Below are 15169 nucleotides of genomic sequence, written 5' to 3' on the forward strand. Positions count from 1 at the left end.
ATGGTATCAAAAGCCGCTGAGAGGTCTAATAGGACCAGGGCAGAGGAACAACCCCTATCCTGGCCCTCCAGAGATCATCCACCAAAGCCGTCTCAGTGCTGTAACGGGCGGAAACCGGACTGGAGCAGGTCTAGATAGACAGTTTCATCCAGGTGTAGAAACTGATATGCCACCATACTCTCTACAACCTTCGCGCGAGCGGGTTGGAGACAGACGATAATTACCTAAAACAGCGGGTCAGGAAGGCTTCTTGAGGAGGGCCTCACCACCGCCTCTTTCAAGGCGGCGGAAGACTCCCTCCAACAAAGCTCGTGTCGCCTGGAGCCAGCCTCGTGTCACCTCCTGAGTGGCCAGCACCAGCCAGGAGGGCAGGTCCAATAAACACGTGGTGGCATTCAGCCTACCCAACAACCTGTCCATGTCCTCGGGGCCACAGGGTCAAACTCATCCCAAACAATGTCACCAAGACCACCCTCAGGCGCCCCATCTGAATCGCAATTTTGGTCCAGACCGTCCGAAGCTGAGCGATTTTATCGTATAGATAACCGTTAAACTCCTCAGCGTCCCTGTGCGGGTCATCCGCTCCCCTGGTGAAGGAGGGCAGGTCACCCGAAACAGGCGGCTGGGCGGTTATCTGCCGGCGCAGGGAGGAGGCGTAGCAACTCGCTTCCTCAGTGCCACTAGGTAGGTCTAGTATAGGACCTAACTAGTGTCGATCAGCCTCTGAAGCTAGACCTCCAGGAACTCTCTAGGCGTCTTCTCCGGCGTTTCATCCCCTCAGCTCCTCGGAGAACCAAGGGCGGTTGGGATCTCGCGGGTCAGAGGCAAAAACGACACGGTCTAAAGCCCCAGCCGCAGCCCGTTCCCAGGCGGCTGGTTCCTCAACCGTGCCGTGAGCCAGACCCTCAGGAAAAGGCCCAAGCTCCGTCCGGAACCTCTCCGGGTCCATCAGGCGCCTGGGGCGGAACCAGCGTAATGGTTCCGTCTCCCTGCGGTGTTGAGTGGCGGTCAGAAAGTCCAGGCGAAGGAGAGTGATCTGACCATGACAAAGGTTCTGTGACTACATCTCTCAAGTCCAGATCCTTCAACCACTGACCAGAGATAAAAATCAGGTCCAGTGTGCCTCCCCGATGAGTGGGGCCATCCACTGTTGGAGTCAGGTCCAAGGCGTCATGGAAGCCATGAACTCCCGAGCTGCTGTTGATGAACGGAAGATGGCAAGTTAAAGTCCCCATGACTAAAAGTCTGGGGTCTCCACTGCCACCCAGCAAGCACCTCCAGGAGCTCGGGCAGGGCAGCTGTCACGCAGCAAGGGCCAGGTGCGTGACCAGCAAGCCCATCTGACACCTATGACCCCATCTCACAAGAGGATTCACCGGCAATCTGAGGTACAGTGGTCTCCCTCGGCCCTAGACTCTCTTTAATAACAACATACCCCGCCACCTACCGTGAGCCCTCGGCTGATGGAATGCCGGAAGCCCGATGGGCACATTTCAACCAGGGGCACGCCTTCAGTGTAACCAGGTCTCCTGGCGCCTATAAGATCATGGCGCCCCTGGATAAGATCATGTATTAGGGGGCCTTGTTACCACCGGACCGTGCGTTGCATAACATAAGGCGAAGGCCCAGGCTCTGAGGTCTTGACCATCGAGGCAGGAGAAGTCAGAGGATCGGGCGCGATCGCCTGCAAGCATCGGCGCGCCCCCTAAACCGATACAATCCCCTTCGCCATATCTTCTCCCCTTCATATATCTTCCTCCCCATTCCATTCCCTGCTTTATTCCAATTTAATTTCCCATTAATCAATTTAATTTAATTAATCAATTTGCATTAAATTTAATTAATTTGCATCATTTTATGCATCTGATGAAATGAGCTGTAGTTTACTCTTTAATAAAATGTGTTAATCTGAAAAGGTGCTATCAAATTCCTGCAGAGAGATGAGACTACTTAAGCTAAGTTAATGGTTCCTTGAAAGTTATACTCACAATCATATTTTTTATCCTCTCTGTACGAAGTTTCATGAATTCCTCTACTGTCAGGTCACAAATGTCTTTCTCTAGAGCAAGAAACGCACAGTTGGGAGAGTGTTTACCGTGCTCCTCCCTAGAAATTTGAAATAGAAGTCATAATCATGCAATGGATTTTTAAGGCAATTAATTAGCAAGCATACTGCATGTGAAGAATGCCTCCCTAATTTGGATCTCATTTCCCTCCCCACCATGCCAACTTTTTGTCCATCAATTTACTATTAAATAACTACTTTCCCTCAAACCTGTACATATGTCAGGTGGGAAAACTCTGTTCTTGGTCCCGTGGGAAACTGACTTTAACTCTGCCTGTGGCAGCTAGATTATGGAATTCTTTCTCAGAGTGTGTATGGCTGCCTTCCTTTCTATCGTGTTCTATTTCTACATTTGTAGAATAACAATTGCTCTGGGACCAGACTATCCTTTTAAATAAACTGTTTTAATTGTTCTTTCAATTCTTATGGAAAGATCAGAATAAATAACCTTCCTGTGGCACTTTTACAGCTATAAAACCTATGTTTATAACTGGATAAAATATATAACACTTTTAGAAGAGGCTCGGGCAAGCTACAGAAAGCTATTATACTGTCAGCTTTGGAAGCCATACTAGGCCGGAAGCTTCCGCCCTCCTACTTTCCCACACATGAGCTCTTCCATATTTTCGCTGAATAGAAGATATATGACAATGATGCAATCAGAAGATTGGAAAATTTCTTGTGTTTCATTCTATGAACTGGATGAAATCAGGGGCGAGACCTCAGAGTTCCTCTCACTGTTCGAGGGCCATCACTATGGTGCATCTTGAGCAACAGCTCCCAAGGCCTGGCTTGCCTTTCTGGCTGCTTTGTTTCTGTGGCTGAAGGATAGAAAATAGTGACATACACTTTGTCATGATTCATCACCTATAATCACAGCCTAGCCAGCTCTAGAGACTAATATCCGCATTCTCTTCTTTAGTCAAATTGATTTCCAAACAGCTTATGTGTTTCCAATTGGCCCCATCTTCACCCTATCTTCAATAACTCTAGAGATGTCATATGTTCCTTCTTGCTTCAAACGCTCTACTATCTTCCCAGTGCCAAAGAAGCTCATCATCAAGGAACTGAGCGACTACAGACTAGTTGTTCTAACATCTGTAGTCATGAAAACCTTTGAAAGGCTAGTGCTGTCCACTTGAAAACCATCACAGATCCAGTTAGACACCCCCCTGCAATTTGCATACCGGTAAATAGATCAACAGATGATACTGTTAATATGACTCTGCACTACATCCTACAACATCTTGAATCTCCAAGACCTACATGAGGGTCCTCTTTGTAGACTTTAGTTCAGCATTCAACACCATCATTCCAGACATTCTTCTAACTAAGCTAAACTAACTAGCAGTACCTGAACACACTTGTAAATGGATCATAAGCTTCCTAACAAACAGGAAACAGCAGGTGAAGGTAAGCAGAATCACTGTACAATTTGCACAGCCCGCCCCCAAGGCTGTGTGCTCTCTCCACTTCTCTCTCTATACCAATGACTGCATCTCAAATGAGCCATCTGTTAAACTACTGAAGTTCGCAGATGACACAATAGTGATTGGTCTCATTCGAGACAATGATGAATCAGCATACAGACGGGAGGTTGAACAACTAGCCTCGTGGTGCAACCAGAACAATCTGGAACTGAACACACTCAAAACCGTAGAAATGGTGGTGGACTTAGGAGAAACCCTCCCATACTACCACCGCTTACAATACTAGATAATACAGTATCAACAGTAGAGACCTTCAAATTTCTAGGTTCTACCATATTGCAAGATCTAAAATGGATAGCTAACATCAAAAATGTCATCAAAAAAGCACAACAAAGAATGTTCTTTCTGCACCAATTCAGAAAGCTCAAACTCCCCAAGGAGCTGCTGATACAGTTCTAAAGAAGAATTATTGAGTCTGTCATCTGCACCTCTATAACTGTTTGGTTTGGTTCTACAACCCAACAAGACAGACATAGACTTCAGAGGATAATTAGAACTGCAGAAAAAACAATTGCTACCAACCTGCTTTCCACTGAGGACCTGTACACTGCATGAGTCAAAAAGAGGGCTGTGAAAATATTTACAGACCGCCCCCCAGGATATAAACTGTTTCAACTCCTACCCTCAAAACGACGCTACAGAGCACTGCACACCTGAACAACTAAACACAAGAACAGTTTTCCCCCCGAATGCCATCACTCTGCTAAACAAATAATTCCCTCAACACTGTCAAACTAGTTACTAAGTCTGAATTACTATTAATCTTTTTATCGTTCCTATCACCCAACAGCTCCCACTTATGACTGTATGACTGTAACCTTATTGCTGGTATCCTTAAGATTTATATTGACTGTTTTCTAATATGATTTGATTGCTTATTTGTTCCCTATGACTATCATTAAGTGTTGTCCCTTTCAATTCTTGACGAATATATCTTTTCTTTTACACTGAGAGCATATGCACCAAGACAAATTCCTTGTGTGTCCAATCACACTTGGCCAATAAAGAATTCTATTCTATTCTATTCTATTCTATTCTATTCTATTCTATTCTATTCTATTCTATTCTATTCTATTCTATTCTATAGATAACTTTTATGCCAGTCTTTTCTGGCATCCACAGCCCAGATGCGTCACGCGCTAACCACCCCATGTGTGGTTTAACAAAGTGGGAAAAAATCATATGACACGTGATGATGCAATGATGTGAGTTCTCTAGTGAAAAGAACAGATGTAGCAGATGGATTTAGGACAGAACTGTCACACTCACGGCCCACGAGCTGGATGCATCACACACTGGTCATGTCCATGCCCGGTTTAGTGAAGGGGGAAAAAAATCCCGATATGTCATGTGATGCCACTGTGATGATGTTTGACACCCGTGATTTAGGAGTAGCTGACAAGACACATATAAACCCTTACAAACACCCCACAAGATATGCTAGAGGTTTCTGGACCGTATAAGTACATAGTCAAGATTCCAGGTTCCCATCCTCCTACCTCAGTGAAAGAAGGGGAAAAAACGTGAGTGGAAGCCAGCTGTACTGATTGCAAAGTATTAGCTGATCATGTTAACAATTACTGTCAGCCATACAACTAATAATCAGATAGAGATGTTGAACCCATCTTTCACAAGTGGCTTAATTTGCTTTGACGTGGCTTTAACAGCACTATAGAAAAGAGTTGATGACATAATAAATTATTAATATCTAGTACTACAATTCTATATTTGCCTCTAGCATCCTTAATTTGAGCAACAAAATATAATGTTTTGCAAGATCACCTAAGTGTATTTGTCGAGCTTTCTTTCCTAAAACTCATTTGGTATCGTTAAAAGTCTTAGGATAGGGGGGCGTGGCCATGACCGTGGTGGGGTAAGGACCTTTCCTTCACTTCACAGGGCTTATTAATGAAGATTTATGAGAATTTATGCCGTTTGGAATGCACTGTTATGGATGAAAGTTAATAAATCATGAGGTGAAAGTGTTAACAGCCCAGCAGATTGAATTTAAAACTGGTAGGTCATCTGAAACGGCTTGAATTAAGGAGTTTCTACAGCGTGGGATGACCGAGCTGGCAGACACGTTAAGTTGGAATAAAAGTTGGAATAAATTGCTGTGTTTTGTTTTTCCAAAATTAACTATCGTGTTCTGTGTTAAAAAAATTTTTTTCTATTGCTGAGGCTAAGGAGTGAATATTAAGGACTGAATCTGATAATGAGAAGAATTTAATATACACAGAATTTAATTGAAGAGAAGAGAAACTGATTTTTTGTTGGATTGTTTAGCAGCAAGAGGATTTTACTGAGCGGATAATTTTTTCTTTATTTTTTTTTCTTGAGAGCAAATTAATAGCTTGTTTATATTACAGGAAAAAAAAAGGATTCTGCTTCGTTTAAGTTGCTTTGTCTTTCTTTCTGCTTTGCTGACGTGGAGGAAAAAATGGCGCTGATTAATGTTAGCTGTGAAGTTCTGTGTTTCTTTGTGGAGTATCCTTGAACTTGAGAGATAACAGTGCATAAGCTGCTTCGCTTCAATTAAAAGACTGTCGTCCTTTGATCTTCACTAAGACCCTCTGTAAAATTGGTTTGGAATCCTAGTTTGGAAAATTTTTTGGTTTTTTTCAAAATGACTCAACAACTTTCAGAAACGCAGCAACTTGCTGCAGCTTTAAATAAAATTGGGGAAAAAATAGCAGGACTATCAGAGCGTATAGATAATTTGACATTGAAACTGACATCCGAAATGCATAATTTGAAGCAAGAGATGAATGATAACTTTGCTAAACAAAAAGAGGAAATGATAATGATTAAAGATGAAATGGAGCAGATGCATGTGCATGAGGCAAAAGTAGATCAGCAAATTGGCAAAATATTTTATAAAAATGAGCAGCAAGATAAGAGAATCTGTCTTTTGGAAGAAGAGATGAGGAAATATAATTTTGTTATCAGAGGAATCTCGGAAGAAAAGGAGGATAAATTGAAACAGCGGGTTCTGAAATGGATTAATGATTTGATACATAACTTACGTTCACAATAGCAGACCTGGCAAGTGTTTTTAGAATTGGATATAGAAGGCAAAATGGTTCTAACAGGAATGTGCTTGTCAGGTTCGCAAATCTTGGTGATAAGTTGGAAGTTATGGCCAAGGTGAGAGTTGGGAGATGCTTTGAAGTTTCAAGGAAAGACTATTCAAGTCTTCCCGGATATATCAAGAGAAGAAAGGGCATGGAGATTTTTTTTTAAACCAATTACAAAAGTTTTGAGAGATAATGGAATTAAATACAATTGGAGGCCACCACAACAATTGAAATTTTTTTATAAAGGAAGGATGCGTACAGTCACCCCAGATATAGATGCATTATTATATTTACGGAGCTTGGACTGATTGAGATGGAGGATTTAATGGAGATAAAAGATCAAATGCTTCAGATGGGTGGAACATATACGTGAAACATCAATCTCAGAAGAAGAAAAAGGGGCTATTGGAGGCAAGACTAAAGGGTTAAAGAGGAAAGAAATATCACCTGTGTTGGTTGAACAGAAGAAGAGTCGTGAGGATACAGTAGGAGAAGAAGCAGATAAGAGTCTTGGAAAATACGAAGCTGAATGCGGGTCATCGCTATCTTTTTTTCTGAGTGATGAATTCAAATAGACAGCCCGAAAGAAGTGGCCCGGGCATTGGCACGTCCCCTCTCCCCCATTCTCTTTATAGAGGCGAAACCGATGAGGATGTGGGGGAAGAAGATTGTTTGTACTTTATTGTTTGTTTTGTTTTTTGTTTTTTTTCTGTTTTCTTATTGTTGTTTATATGGTAGTTTAATGTCGGGTGGTGGGCACAGAAAGGAAGATGCGGGGATAGGATTAAAAAATTTATATTTTAAATGGGAGTTATAAAAATAATGTCATGGAATGTGAAGGGTACAGGGAATCAGATTAAAAGAAGAAGATTGGAGTTTAAGATTAAAAGGGATTTACCAGACATTTTATTTTTACAAGAAACCCATCAGAAATCTGAAGATTCAAATAGAATGTATATAAAAGGTATGCAAATATATGAAAAAGCATTTGGAACTTCAAAAGCTAGAGGAGTTGCAACACTGATATCAGATAGGGTGTACTTTGAAAAACATAAGGTAATTTTGGATGAGGATGGAAGATATGTAATAATTGTTGGAAATCTTAATGAGGAAAAAGTGACACTTGTTAATTTATATTTACCGAATGAAAACAAAGAGAATTTCTTGAAAAATAACAAAATTTTGGAGAATGAAAGTGTAGGAAAGTAATTGTGGCTGGGGATTTTAATTTAATCAGAGATAAAATAGACAGTACTAATCCCACCGCTGTGGAGGAGCAAATAAAATGGGGATTTTAAATATGTGGATGCTTGAAATGCGTGGTTGATGTGGAGAGAGGTTAAAGGAATTGAGAGAGTATACACTTTTTTCTAAGATATATAATACATATTCTAGAATTGATTATATTTTTCTTTCTAAAGATTTGTTGAATAATGTGGATAAGGTAGATGTGGGAATTTTTAAAGATTCTGATCATGTAGAAGTTATGGTGGACTTAGATTTTAATTTTGAGAAAAAGAAGCTATTGGAGATATGAGGAGAAATTGTATAAAATGAAAAGGATAAAAATGGATACTTAAAAATTGGAGGAAAGTTGGAGATTAAATGATAACGGGAGGTTAAATTTGAAATTGTTTGGGATGCGATGAAAGCGGTGTTTAGAGGAGAGTATCAAATTATCAAGTAGGAAATATAAAAATTATAAAATTAAAATGGAAAGAGATAAAATCAGATTAAAGAATTGGAAAATCAATTTTGCTTACTAAAGAAAAAAATTCTTCAGGAGCTTAATATGTTAAGAAATAAAATGATAGAAGAAGATACAGAGTTAGTAAAAGAAATTTGAGATTTTAAATAGGAATTTTTGAATTTAGTAATAGAAATTCTAAATTATTGGCAAAGATGGCGAAAGATAAAAAAGAGAGAGAAATTGGAGTTTTGATAGATGATAGAGGTATAAGATGTTATAAAAATTAGAGAAATGTGAAGTGGTTAGAAATTTTTTCAGAATCTATATTCAAAGAAACCAATTAATCGGGAAAATTGCAAAGCTATTTAGAAAAGTATGTGGTGAAAATTGATCAAACATATAAGGAATTGATGGAAGAAGATATAACACAAGATGAGATTAATGGAATAATACAAAAATTAAAATTAGGGAAAGGTCCAGGTGAGGATGGATTACCTGTTGAGTTTTATAAAGAATTTAAAGAATTAATAATACCAAGATTGCAAAAATTATTCAATGGAATATTACATGGTGGGAAGTACCTTCGTCATGGAACAGAACGGTGATATCCTAATTCCTAAACCAGATAAAGATTTAGAAAGGATTGAGTCCTATCGCCCATTTCTTTAATTAATCAGGATGCAAAGATATTTACTGCTATTATAAGTAATAGATTAAATAGATTTATAGATAGATATATAAGTTATAATCAAGTAGGTTGTGTGAAGGGTAGATACATGAGTGATATTGTTAGAAGAGTATTAAATATTATAGATGTAGCTGAATATAATGGTGATAAAATTGGTATAGTATCATTGGATATTTTTAAAGCTTTTGATTCTGTACAATGGGAAACTATTAAAGTAATTGTGGAGGCTTTAGGCTTTGGTAATAAGCTTATACATGTTATTTCAAAATTGTACCAAAAGAGTGCAAGAGTGAAGGTGAATGGAATATTAACTGAAGAGATAAAATTAGAAGCTGGTACGAGACAAGGATGTCCCTGTCCCCAACATTATTTTTATTGGCTATGGAAATATTGACAAAATGATAGAAAAGATGAAGAATTAGAAGGATATAAGGGTATAAGATAAATTTGTATGGATGATACTTTAATTATTTTGAAAAATGTAGAAAGATTTGAAAAGATATATAAGCATTTGATAGAATTTGAGGAAATGACAGGATTGAAAGTAAATTGGTCAAAGTCAGAATTATTGATGGATAGTAATGGTAATGAGTCTGAGAATATGCAAGAGCAATTTGGGATAAGGATTAAAACATATTGAAATATTTGGGTATAGTGCTTTCACTTAAGGTTAAAGAATTGAAAAAACTTATTTATGACGTGGTGATTAACGAAATTGAGAAGAAGATAGATAAATATAAAATTTTAAAGTTGTCTTGGTTTGGTAGAATTGCAATGTGTAAGATGATGTTGCTGCCCAAGTTCAACTTTTTATTCGAGATGCTACCACTAAATTTGACAGAGAAAGATATTGAAGGATATCAGAAAAAACTGGATAAATTTTGTAACGGTGGTAAAAGACCTAGATTAGTGAAGAAAATGTGGTATCAAAATCAAAAGGAAGGTGGATTAGGAATCCCCAAATTATTTAATTATTACTGTTATGGTATCCGGATAGTGGTAAAAATATTTAAAGGTGAAGATAACTATTGGAGAGAGTTAAGGGATATAGAAATTTGGATCAAGGTGGTTTTAGATAAAGCAAATTTAAAATGTAAGTAGAAGTTATTGGTTAAAGGGATTAAGTAAAATGTGGAATAAATTTGTTAAAATTTTAATTCGGATATAATCTTTTGGGGAGACAATTGGAATTTGGCGATTAAAAATAATATAAAAGCGTAATGAAGTGATTAAAGAGGAAAATATAGAAATTATTAGAGATTGGATAAAAGTTATGGAAATGAAAGGAGGAATAAAGAAATTATTGAAAAATTAGGGTTAAGTTGGTTTGAAAAATACAGATAGAAAAATGGACAAAAAACTAAGGAAAATTATTCGATAAATAGATGTGAAACTGAATTTGAATATTTAGTATCTCGGATTATGAAAGATGAAATTGGGCTAAAGGGACTCGTTAGTAGGGTTTATAAGATTATAAATTCTGATGAAAAATTACAAAGAGTGATGAGGACAAATTGGGAAAAAGATCTTAATATTGAAATACCAGAGTCAGATTGGAATGTGAATTGGAAGAGTAGAATTATGAGAACTTTATCTATAAGGATTAAAGAGCACAATTATAAAGTTGTTTGAAATGGTATTTGACTCCAGTAAGATTGTCACAAATGGATAAAAAATTAGTAAAAATGTTGGAGATGTGAGATGGAATTGGGGACTTATGAACATATGTGGTATAATTGTGATAAGGTTAAAAAGTTTTGGCAACTATTGGAAAATGATATTTGAAATGATGGGGAAAGTAATAACATTGAGAGTGGAAACTATATTATTGTTGGTAATTAAGGAAATAGAATTAACAAAATATGAAAAAGAATTGATTAGAATTATGATTATAATAGGTAGAATTATAATAGCTAGATATTGGAAACTAGATGTGATTTTTAGAATAGAAGAGTGGAATTCTGAAATGTGGAAATTAGCTTTAAATGATAAAATGACATGTGATATTAAAATTAAAAGTGGTGTGTATAAAGAAGATATTTTCTGGAAGACTTGGAAACCATTTGTGGACTTTGCGCTTGGAACATTGGACGCTTCAGTACCTGTACCTCGAGAACGTGGATTTTGGCAATCATGAGGATATATCCGAAGACCCAAATCTTCCTTTTATGTATAGCACAAGGGTGTAATAATGTATTTTCTTTTTGTTTGTTTGTTGTAAAAAAAGTAATAAAAAAAAAAGTCTTAGGATAACAATTCCAAAGTACTTACATGGGGTCATCATCAGGTTCCCATCCCTCTAATTCTTCAAAGCATATAAAACATTGTGCCACGTCAGAAGCATTCTCACGAGGGCAATGAATGAATCCAGCTTCAGCCATCTGAATTGGGAAAGGGGGGAAGAGACAGAGCAAGACAAATGAGAAAAAATGTTCAACAAAGTTATACATTTCAAGTTATACATCTTATTTCTGAAACAGGGCTGTAGTTGAAAAATGATTTCACTGGAGGTCTCTTAGATTCTAAATAACTTCTGACTTTTACCCTTTTACAAATACCGTATATACTCGAGTATAAGCCGATCCGAATATAAGCCGAGGCACCTAATTTTACCACAAAAACTGAGAAAAACTATTGACTCGAGTATAAGCCGAGGGTGGGAAATGAGGCAGCTACTGGTCAATGTAAAAAATAAAGATAGAGCCAAGTAAAATAACATGAATATTTATTTGAACGAAAAACAATAAAAGTGCAAAAGGGGGAAGGAGGATTCCCAGCTTTAGAAAATTTAGAACTACTTTGGTATGACCTGAGCATAGCTCATAAAATTATCTGCTACAATGTACTTCCTATCAATGACTACTTAGCTTCAACCACAACAAACACAATAGATTCAAACTTAAAGTGAACCTCTCCAATCTAGATTGCAGAAAATGTGACTTCAGTAACAGAGTTGTTAATGCCTGGAATGTGCTACCTGACTCTGGTCTCTTCCCAAAATCCCCAAAGCCTTAACCAAAGACTATCTAGTATTGACCTCACCCCATTCCTAAGAGGTCTGTAAGGCGTGCATAAGAGCACCAGCGTGCCTACCGTCCCTGTCCTAATGTTCCCTTTAGTTGTATTCCTTTTATGTATTCAATTCATGCTTATATTTATATAATTATTTAATATGTATTTGACAAAATAAAATGAATGAATGAATGAATAGAATAGAATAGAATAAATTTTATTGGCTAAGTGTGATTGGACACACAAGGAATGAATGAATGAATGAATGAGTGAGTGAGTTACTTCAACAACATTGTCTCACAGAAATTGACAATACAACTGCAAGCATGAAAATGAGTCCTCCTTTAGCTTCCAAGGGACCAGGGTGCCTCTGAAGGTCAGTGCTCTAAGCACTAAGAACCCAGCACAAATCTAAGCCTGTATGCACACCAATAGTGAAAATACCCTGCAGTGTCTCTTGGCAGAGAAGGTTAATTTTCATAGACGTTGGGGTGGCTCTTTTTTTTTGGCAGGGCAATAAGGATCTCTAATATCATTAAACCCAAGTGTGAGGAAAAAGACAGCAGCTAAAATGTTAAGGCCAGTTGTGTGACCTTCTCCAATACAGTTGGCCTGGCTGTTTGCCAAAACTTAAAACACCCTCCCATCCCCCCCTCCCTGCTAAAGCTTCTTTCTTAAAACAATTGTGGTCTTTGCCTTTCATGTCGCTCAACCTTTCACCTGCCAGGTTCCTAGCCCTTCACCCTTGACCCACTGCTGTGTTTGCTTAGCATTGTGTCGACTTTAGAAGTCTGTGTGTGTGTGTGTGTGAGAGAGAGAGAGAGAGGGAGGGAGGGAGTGCAAAGGGGAAGGAGGATTCCCAGCTCTAAACAAAGGAAATCCCGGAATGCCAGCGAAAGGCGGTGCCTTCCTCCTCCTTGCTCAAAAGCCCCAATAACCTTCACCAGCAAGGCAGACCCCCACGGGAAGGAAGGGGAGGCTGACTCACGAGCATCTGGCTGAAGAGCAGCTGCTCCAGGTCGCCCAGCACGGTGAAGCACGGAGGAGAAGAAAGAATGAAAGAAGGGAGGAGGCGCCTCCTTCTCTCTCTCTCTCTTCCAGCGCCGCCCGAACAGAAGGGGACTAGGGCGCACACACCGCCCAGCTTCTGAGCAGGAGGAAGAAAGAATGAAAGAAGGGGAGGAACGGCCCCTCCTTTCTCTCTCTCTCTCTCTTCCAGCGCAGCGGAACAGAAGGGGACTAGGGCGCGCACACACACGCCCAGCTTCTGAAGCACGGAGGGAGAAGAAAGAATGAAAGAAGGGGAGGAACGGCCCCTCCTTTCTCTCTCTCTCTCTCTTCCAGCGCAGCGGAACAGAAGGGGGCTAGGGCGCGCACACACCGCCCAGCTTCAGCACGGAGGAGAAGAAAGAATGAAAGAAGGGGAGGAACGCCCCTCCTCTCTCTCTCTCTCTCTCTCTTCCAGCGGAAAAGCTCTTTCGCGGGGAGAGGAGGGAGGGAGGGAGGAGGTTGGCTTGCTTATTCAACCCTTCCCGGCTAGCCATCAGCCCTTCCCAGGAGAAGGCGAGGAGTTTTGGGCGGCGACCTTTTGCTAAGCGCAGCGGCCTAACACCACCAGTTGGGCGGGAGCGGATGAGCGCAGTAACTCCCGCCAGGCTATGCATGGGCGGAAGCCCTGGCGGTGCAGTCCTTCTCGGCTGAGGGAGGAGGTTTCCCGATCGCGAACTTCGCCGCCGCGAGAGCCACCCAAAGGCCAGAAAAGGTCATTCCATCGAGTAATGGGCGAAGGCTCCTTCCTCTCCGCCTTACCCATGCTGTGCGAGCCCGGCTGGGCTGCAACCGCCGCCGCTCCTTCCTCAGCCTCCGGGGCTCGCGCTCTAGCAGCCGCCAAGCTCAGGCCGGACTCGCAGCTCCCCATCAGCACTGCGGCGCGATTCGGGCAGGAGGAGTCGGGCTCGCTCCGTGGCGGCGGGCGCCACCGCCACAAGCGAGCCCGACTCCTCCTGCCCGAATCGCGCGTCTGAGCTTCTGATGCTATGCGAGCAGAACCGCCGCCGCCCGGTCCTTCCTCAGCCTCCCGGGCTCGCGCTAGCAGCCGCCAAGCTCAGGCCGCTCCCCATCAGCACTCCCCATCAGCACTCGCACGGCGCGATTGGGCAGGAGGTCGGGCTCGCTCCGTGGCGGTGGCGGCGGGCGGCGCCACCGCCACGGCTCCCCATCAGCACACGGCAGCTCCCCATCAGCACTCGCCGCGCGATTCGGGCAGGAGTCGGGCTCGCTCCGTGGCGGTGGCGGTGGCGGCGGCGGCGCCACCGCCACAAGCGGCTCCCCATCAGCACTCGCACGGCAGCTCCCCATCAGCACTCGCCGCAGCGCGATTCGGGCAGGAGGAGTCGGGCTCGCTCCGTGGCGGTGGCGGTGGCGGCGGCGGCGGCGGCGGCGCCACCGCCACAGAGCGAGCCGACTCCTCCTGCCAGCGCCTCGCAAGTGCTGATGAGAGCTGCCGTCGCCTGAGCTTGGCGGCTGCTAGGCGCGAGCCCGGGAGGCTGAGGAAGGAGCGGCGGCGGTGCAGCCCAGCCGGGCTCGCACAGCAGCACGACCAAGGACCAGAAGCCAGACCGCAGCTGCAACATTAGCCATTTCAAACCTCCAATCCATACATGCAGCAGACTGACACCCACTCTGAAGATGTAGCACACCACGACCGAAGCCAAACAACAGCAATGCAGCTCACCAGCTCAAATCCCCTGCAACTCAGACTAAACTGAGCACAACCAAGCCCCACCCAAACAGGACACACCCCATCCAATCAGAGCACAAACCCCCATCCAATCAGAGCACAGCCAAGCCCCACCCAATCAGTTCAAACCCCACTAGCAGTTAAAAAGGAAGAAACAGCTGCAATCACACATTGCTCCCAGAAGCATGTCGAAACGTTGCCAAGACACTTCCAATTTTATGCGGGAGAAAACCCGAATAACCAAAGTCCTATATATATGTATATGTATATATGTAATGCTGTATGTATGTATGTATGTATGTATGTATGTATGTATGTATGTATGTATGTAAGGCTGCATGTATGTATGTATGTTCCAGCATCACTCTGGAACACCAAGCAATTTCAACCAAACGTAGTACACAGAT

General features: G+C 41.6%; 1 protein-coding gene across 1 annotated transcript; it reads right to left on the minus strand.

The window, feature by feature from the left end:
• Nucleotides 1–1955: 1955 nt before the first annotated feature.
• On the minus strand, nt 1956–11391 carry LOC131190548 (baculoviral IAP repeat-containing protein 5-like). The gene is made up of 2 exons (XM_058167883.1): nt 11282–11391; nt 1956–2106 (listed from the first exon to the last, which is right to left on the minus strand). The coding sequence occupies exons 1-2, from the start codon at nt 11389–11391 to the stop codon at nt 1956–1958; spliced, it is 261 nt and encodes an 86-aa protein (XP_058023866.1).
• Between the last annotated feature and the right edge of the window lie 3778 nt (nt 11392–15169).

The sequence above is a fragment of the Ahaetulla prasina genome, chromosome 2 (assembly GCF_028640845.1).
Source record: "Ahaetulla prasina isolate Xishuangbanna chromosome 2, ASM2864084v1, whole genome shotgun sequence".
In the NCBI taxonomy this organism is placed as follows: domain Eukaryota; kingdom Metazoa; phylum Chordata; class Lepidosauria; order Squamata; family Colubridae; genus Ahaetulla; species Ahaetulla prasina.